Raw genomic sequence first — 6,228 nt, forward strand, 5'->3', positions numbered from 1 at the left:
TGAAGTTCTGACCTTGGATAAGGCTCAGCAGGGCAGGTGGTGTCTTTCCCCTTGCCCTGCAACCAGTTCCGGCAGATGTTTTCTCCCTTCACTGCAACCAGTTCCGGCCCTTGCCAATTTTTAAGCTTCGATGCGATTTCCCTCAACCAATTCGCTGATTCTTGAGATACACAATCTATGAGGGTCATGCCCACCCGAAAGTGTATCCCCGCAAAACGCAGCTGACCCACATTTTGTAGATCGTTGTGTTGCGATCCGATCGCCACTATTTCGTCCAGTATAGCCTCTTCTAAAGACGTTTGTTGGTCGATGGTCAGAGCAACCTCTGGGAAATCCTTTGGCAGCACGCCAGCACCGCCATTTTCACTTGTCCAGCAATAGCGGCAAAGCTGGTGATACGTCCCTGCTTGCCTCCCGGTGTTGGACGGCTTTCCATCCTGCCGGAGAAGAGGTGAGAATTTCTCGCTCCCTCTCTCGCTCTTTGATGAGTCAGTCAACACTCCTCCCTTTTTGGAGGAGTGTTTTCGCTTTTGCTTCCTCTGGAGCAAGTCCTTCGTGGAGCAGTCGGAGGTATCTCCGTGCTTCTGCTCCGCTAAGACCTACTCTCAGAGGATCGTCTAGCTCGCCTGGTTGACCCAGGCCGGGTAGACGAAACGGTAGCTTATGTCGCTTATTGGGTCTAGAGGTAGGCTTCCGACCCTTGCTGGAGAAGGTGGTAGCTTGTGTACCACTTGTGGAGGATGATCCCAAGCAAGTGTCAGCCGCCCCTCCTATTATAAGTACAAGAAATTTAAACATTTTTGTCAAAATTTCATTTAGTCAAGTTTATAGGCTTTAGTGTCAATTTCGACATGATTGATGACGTGCATTGAAAAATGTTTTGCGATTACCGTACTCAACTTAATATATTGAGAATACCAAGTACCAAACACAGGCTAAATTGCAATTGAGTATAACAAACGATGTCAAAATAATAACGCATATAGTAATAAATTTTTGTATCATCTACATAATATTTGGCAACATTACAAGATTACAAGATTTTGTTTTACTAAACTTATTGGTTTATTCTATTTTTTCATAGATACCATAATTTTAATTACAAATGTTATTTCCCAAACTCTATTTCCCGACTATTTCCCCTCTCCTAGACATAATTCAGTTAGAAGATAATCACAGATAGGAGGCTTTTTCGGACGGTAAATGATAGATAAAAAGAACGCTTACCTAGGAGACCTGCCTTCTCTCTGTTCTTTGGCAAGAACGGCGCAAAATTCCACTGCAGAGCCACCATAGATTCCAACCTTCTTCTCGTGTACAATGTATTCGTAGATGCTCATTTTGCTCAAAGGATCGTTCAGCGCTTGCCGAGACACTGGCTAAAGTTAAGAAAAATAAAAATTTTAATCAAACCAGAGATGAGTTTCCACAAGTGTGCATGTTAAATTTTACAAGATTAGATTGGCATGTGTATTTTTAAACTTAGTATCAAGTATATGTTGCTTACCTTCAAATGATTATCGTAGAAAAATTTATTTGAGAAACTCAATATATCAGGGTGAGACCTGAAATTTAGTTTCAACATAGACAAATAATTGGTGTTGTTCTGGTAAATGGGGAATTCCATCATTCGTTCCAATATTGATACATCTAAATAAAAGAAAATTAAATTATAACACTGAAATAAAAAATAACATATTTTTTATACAGGGCGTCCAGAAATAAGTGCAAGTATTTTAAGGGGTGGTAGATCTCGATAAAAGAGACATATTTTCTCTTTATCGTTTTACAAATAACACCAAAATAACGGAGTTATTTTACTTTAAAAATTTCCAAAAAAATGATTTTTTGATAAAATTTTGAGAAATACTGGATTTTCTTTATTGTAAATTTAATCTTATACCTATGTTGCCATATTATCAAGAAATCATCTTTTTTAATTAAAAACTAAAAAAATTTCCAACATTTTTTTAAAAAAATTTCGAATTTTTATTTTTCTTTCGCGAAAAAACCTCATAGGCTTGTTTCTGGGGTTAAACTATATTACCAGTTAAAATACTTGCACTTATTTATGGGACACCCTGTATTTTTAAGTGTTATCCAGTTACTATTGTAAATTTATATGCATGTTTCTTATCATTTTTGTTATGGCAATGTCGATGAGAGATAGTTACACATATTTGATATCAATTAAATTTTTAGTTACTTAATTTACGCGAGGGCGCAATTTTTAAATTCATTGTTGCCAACCATGGTGATATTTGGCGCCAGGCTGACTAACTGGAATTTAAATTTCGCGCTGGGGATTCAAGTGGTAGATCTGCTGTAAAAAATGTCAAGTTGCCGCATTTATTTATTTGTTTCCTGATATTTGTCATTCATTTTGATACTTTAGTTTTGTATTACGAGTTTTTGGTTTAAATAAATATTGTTGCGATACTTTAAGCTTAAGAATATTTACTAGCAGACCTTGCAGTCGAACATTGTCCTTTTTAGAACCTCTTTTAGTGCGAAGTGTATGAGACAGCTCAATAGCCGTAAAAAACTCATCGCAACTTTATTAGAATATTTTGAACGAAGATTAAAGTTAATTAATCAACCTTTAAGGTATAAAATTTGGTAAGTGTTATTATTAATAAAATAGTTTGTTTTATTTATGTTGTTTTATTTATTCCTGTGGAATATTACAAATTTGTATTTGTACATAAGTTATATTGATAAATATAATAAGACGCGGGAAGTTTCTTCATGTAAAAAAGTAATGAAAGCATGAAAATACATAGTCTTTTTTATATTTTTTTGGTAAGTGGTGTTTTGTTCTTGTTTGTTTTGTATTAACACATACCGTTTTTTTTAATAAAATAACTCGATTACATTTTTTCAGTTTCATACATTTTTTTTACAATATTTTGAAGTAATCACTTATCAGTCAAATTTTAAGTATATTAATTTCCTGCTATGCGTTCCAGTTGTACCAACTTATTTCTTTGTAAAATAAAATAAACTACTTTGAAAAATTAAAATGACAGACACACCTATCACTGTCAAGGATCTTGTCGTTGGACAGACTATAGGGCTTTTTCGCATTGGTTAATTTTATGACAATAATGACAGATATTTTTCAGGAAACGTGTTCCGTAATAATAAAAATTTCAGGCAACCCATAGAAATAGAACAGAAAACTGTAACCAAGGTTAGAAAAAGGATTTTGCACATATTTGATAGTGAAATATACTTACCATATTTGTATTCTTTGCACAGATCCGAATGTATTACAGGGCCCAATTGCTTCGGGTCACCGGCAAGGATCAGTTGTTTGCCTTTCTTTAAGAGAGCAATGGCGCAACAAGCCTCAGGCTCTCGAGCTTGAGCAGCCTCATCGATAAACACCACGTCAGGATGGTGTATCCTAAAAATAAATAAAATGTAAAAAAACACGCTATTATGAAGGTAAAAAACACTCTATTATAGTAGATAAACTAGTGATGGGTTGTTATTTAACTATCTGTTATTTTATAACAATTATTTAGAAATAACATAACACACAACCGTTACTACTTATAAAAAATAACAGATATAAATAACGACACGCAGAGATCGACCTTCGTGAAACGAAGTCGGCGCTCTGCACCGCCACGAAATTCGATGCTGCTCGAAGCAATTCTAAAAAACAACTAAGATGGAAAACATGTTATTTCGACAACCATCGATACAGGCGGCGAGATACAACGGACAACGGAGTGGGGTATGCGCTACAGCGCAGCGCGACGAACGTAGCTGCATCGGTCGATGCCGTCGATGGTCGGGCTTGCAACAGCTTAAAATAATAGGATATAAAAGAAGCAGCTTTTTGAAACAGTTGCGGGCATAACGTCTGGCGGTCGAGATAACAGGAGTGGGAAAGGAACGCTGCGGCATCGGTCGATTGTCGATGGAGGTTCGAAACAGGTTGGAGAATAACGCATCAGTTGTTTTAAATACATTGTTTTTCAACCTGTTACGAGCATAATGGGCGGAGGTCGAGATATTATGGCGCTGTATGTTTCAGTACGTTATTAAGTTTCAATTATTTAGGTATTTATTTATTGTGAAAACTTTTCAGAATATTTTAAGATTTTTTAAAAATGTGTACAGGGTGTTTTGAAAAATCTGGTCATTGATTAATCACGATCCTGCTTAAAGCCCTTGACGTAAAAAGCTGATCTTTAGAAAACCGATCGACTTTAGGGTGTAGAGGTTCGATAAGAAGGGATTTTTCGAAACTCGAATTCTAAGGGGGAAACCACCCTCAAATATTAGAATATTTTTATTTAAAAACCGATGATTTTCGAAAAACTCTTAAAGGCGTATATTTTATTTTGTTGTTTTACATATTTTAAGATTTTTAAAATATATACAGGGTGTTTCATAAAATATGACCATTGAGTAATCACGATTCTGCTTAAACTATAACTTACAATATTTGTTATTTAAAAACGGTTAGTATTTCGGGAAAACGCTTGGACACGCATAATTTATTTGTTTTTTTTTTACATATTTTGAAATTTTTTAAAAAATCATACAGGGTGTTCCAAAAAGTTGAGTAATTGATTAACCACGATTCCGCTTAAACTGCTCGACGTTTAAAGCTTATTTTTGGCAAATGTGAGAAAATTTTATCCAGTTTGTATCTTAATGGAAATTCTTGCTTTGTTTTATCATCACCATTACAAACTATTAATTCGGTAACTAGTAATGCGGGTACACGCTAGTTTAAGTGTAAAATTAATTCGAACTCTAGTGTGTAGTTGGTTTACTTATGAAGAATATACTACACATTTTCTTATATTGCTATTTTTTGACCGCAAATGGTAAAATCATAACTAAGAGCTTCTCGCCCGTCGAGTGAGATGCACTCTGTACACTGCTATACAATTCAGGATCTACGCGAATCGAGGGGCAGGGCGTAGGTAGATCGGAATGTATAGGTATAGATGAGCATTTTGGCTTTTTTTATATCGCAATTTGTAAACAGCGCTTATTTGTAAACAACGACCGTTTTTAGAGAGGTATTTTAGATAACAATCGATATTTAGAAATGTTTTGACACCCTGGAAATACTACCACCCAGCACGTCATTGTTGCAATTTGCAACTGCGTTAATACGCCTGGCGGTGACCGCCTCATACTCTTTCAGATATTTAGCAATAAAATAAAGAAATCTGTTATTTTTAAGCTGTTTTTTATAAATAACCATAACAGTTTCAACTGTTATCTAAAAATAACAGTTTTGCCCATCACTAAGATAAACCTAAAAAATGCAACGTAATATTTCAGTATCAATCAAGATTATCTAACACCGGTAGAACTTATTAACTATAAGTTATTTATTTATTTGTGATATCTATGGCTCCTATATTCACATTATTAAGAGTCTATTACACTGTACTTTCGTGTCGGTCTCAGGGGTCGGGTAAAGGGTGTGTGGCTGAAGGAAATATATATTATATTTCAAAAATCTGCCTAAGGCTTAGCCCGATCCTGTCGTGTTAAGCTACACCAAAATTTCCAAACACACGTGCTTTGATTAAGGTTTGCATAGCTTCAGCATTTGCCATAAAATAGCGAGCAATTTGTTACAAAACCATATCAATTATATATCACTGTAATCACGAAACTTCAATCTATTTCCGTATTCTAACGGAATTTTAAATTATGTCATTATTTTCGAGAAAATTTGGTCCAAACATAAGGTATATTTTGTTGACCTTTGACCATCAAAATCTTAAAAATAAAGAAGTTGTCTAAAAATGTGCTACAATACGGATGTAGTATAATCCTTTATCTTTAATTTCCTTCTTCATTTGTGTAAAAATACCTATCCAGTTCTACATAAAACGTTAAATGCCGAACGCTTATTTTACTACTTTTTCGGACTAGTGAAATGGACTCTTAAAATGAATTCTTTGAACGAATTTTATAATTTATAATTGCGAGATTATACTTTGATATTTTTTCTTACCTGTTATATTTTCCAGCACGCACTAAAGTTGATACAATAATTTGGTATTTTTTAAGTTCGCTGTCGCGAAAGGGAACTACTTCCTTGTTTCCATCTTCATCTATGACTATATTACAAAACGGTGCTATATTCTCGTGAACAGATGCTCTGAAAAACAAACATTTGTATTTCAATTAATATCTATAATAAGATAGAATGGAGAAAATTCACTGTATATACGGTAATCG

General features: G+C 34.6%; 1 protein-coding gene across 1 annotated transcript in view; it reads right to left on the reverse strand.

Moving 5' to 3' along the window:
• Positions 1 to 6,228, reverse strand: part of LOC115882721 (RNA helicase Mov10l1-like) — a 57,184-nt gene that overhangs the window by 4,537 nt on the left and 46,419 nt on the right. The window contains exons 15-17 of the mRNA XM_030900945.1: positions 3,240 to 3,269; positions 1,508 to 1,650; positions 1,228 to 1,379 (exon numbers count right to left, since the gene is read on the reverse strand). Of these exons, the coding sequence (XP_030756805.1) occupies positions 1,228 to 1,379; positions 1,508 to 1,650; positions 3,240 to 3,269 (325 nt within the window). The remainder of the gene's footprint in view (positions 1 to 1,227; positions 1,380 to 1,507; positions 1,651 to 3,239; positions 3,270 to 6,228) is intronic.

Source organism: Sitophilus oryzae, unplaced genomic scaffold (assembly GCF_002938485.1).
Source record: "Sitophilus oryzae breed Bouriz unplaced genomic scaffold, Soryzae_2.0 scaffold_179_pilon_pilon, whole genome shotgun sequence".
Classification (NCBI taxonomy): domain Eukaryota; kingdom Metazoa; phylum Arthropoda; class Insecta; order Coleoptera; family Curculionidae; genus Sitophilus; species Sitophilus oryzae.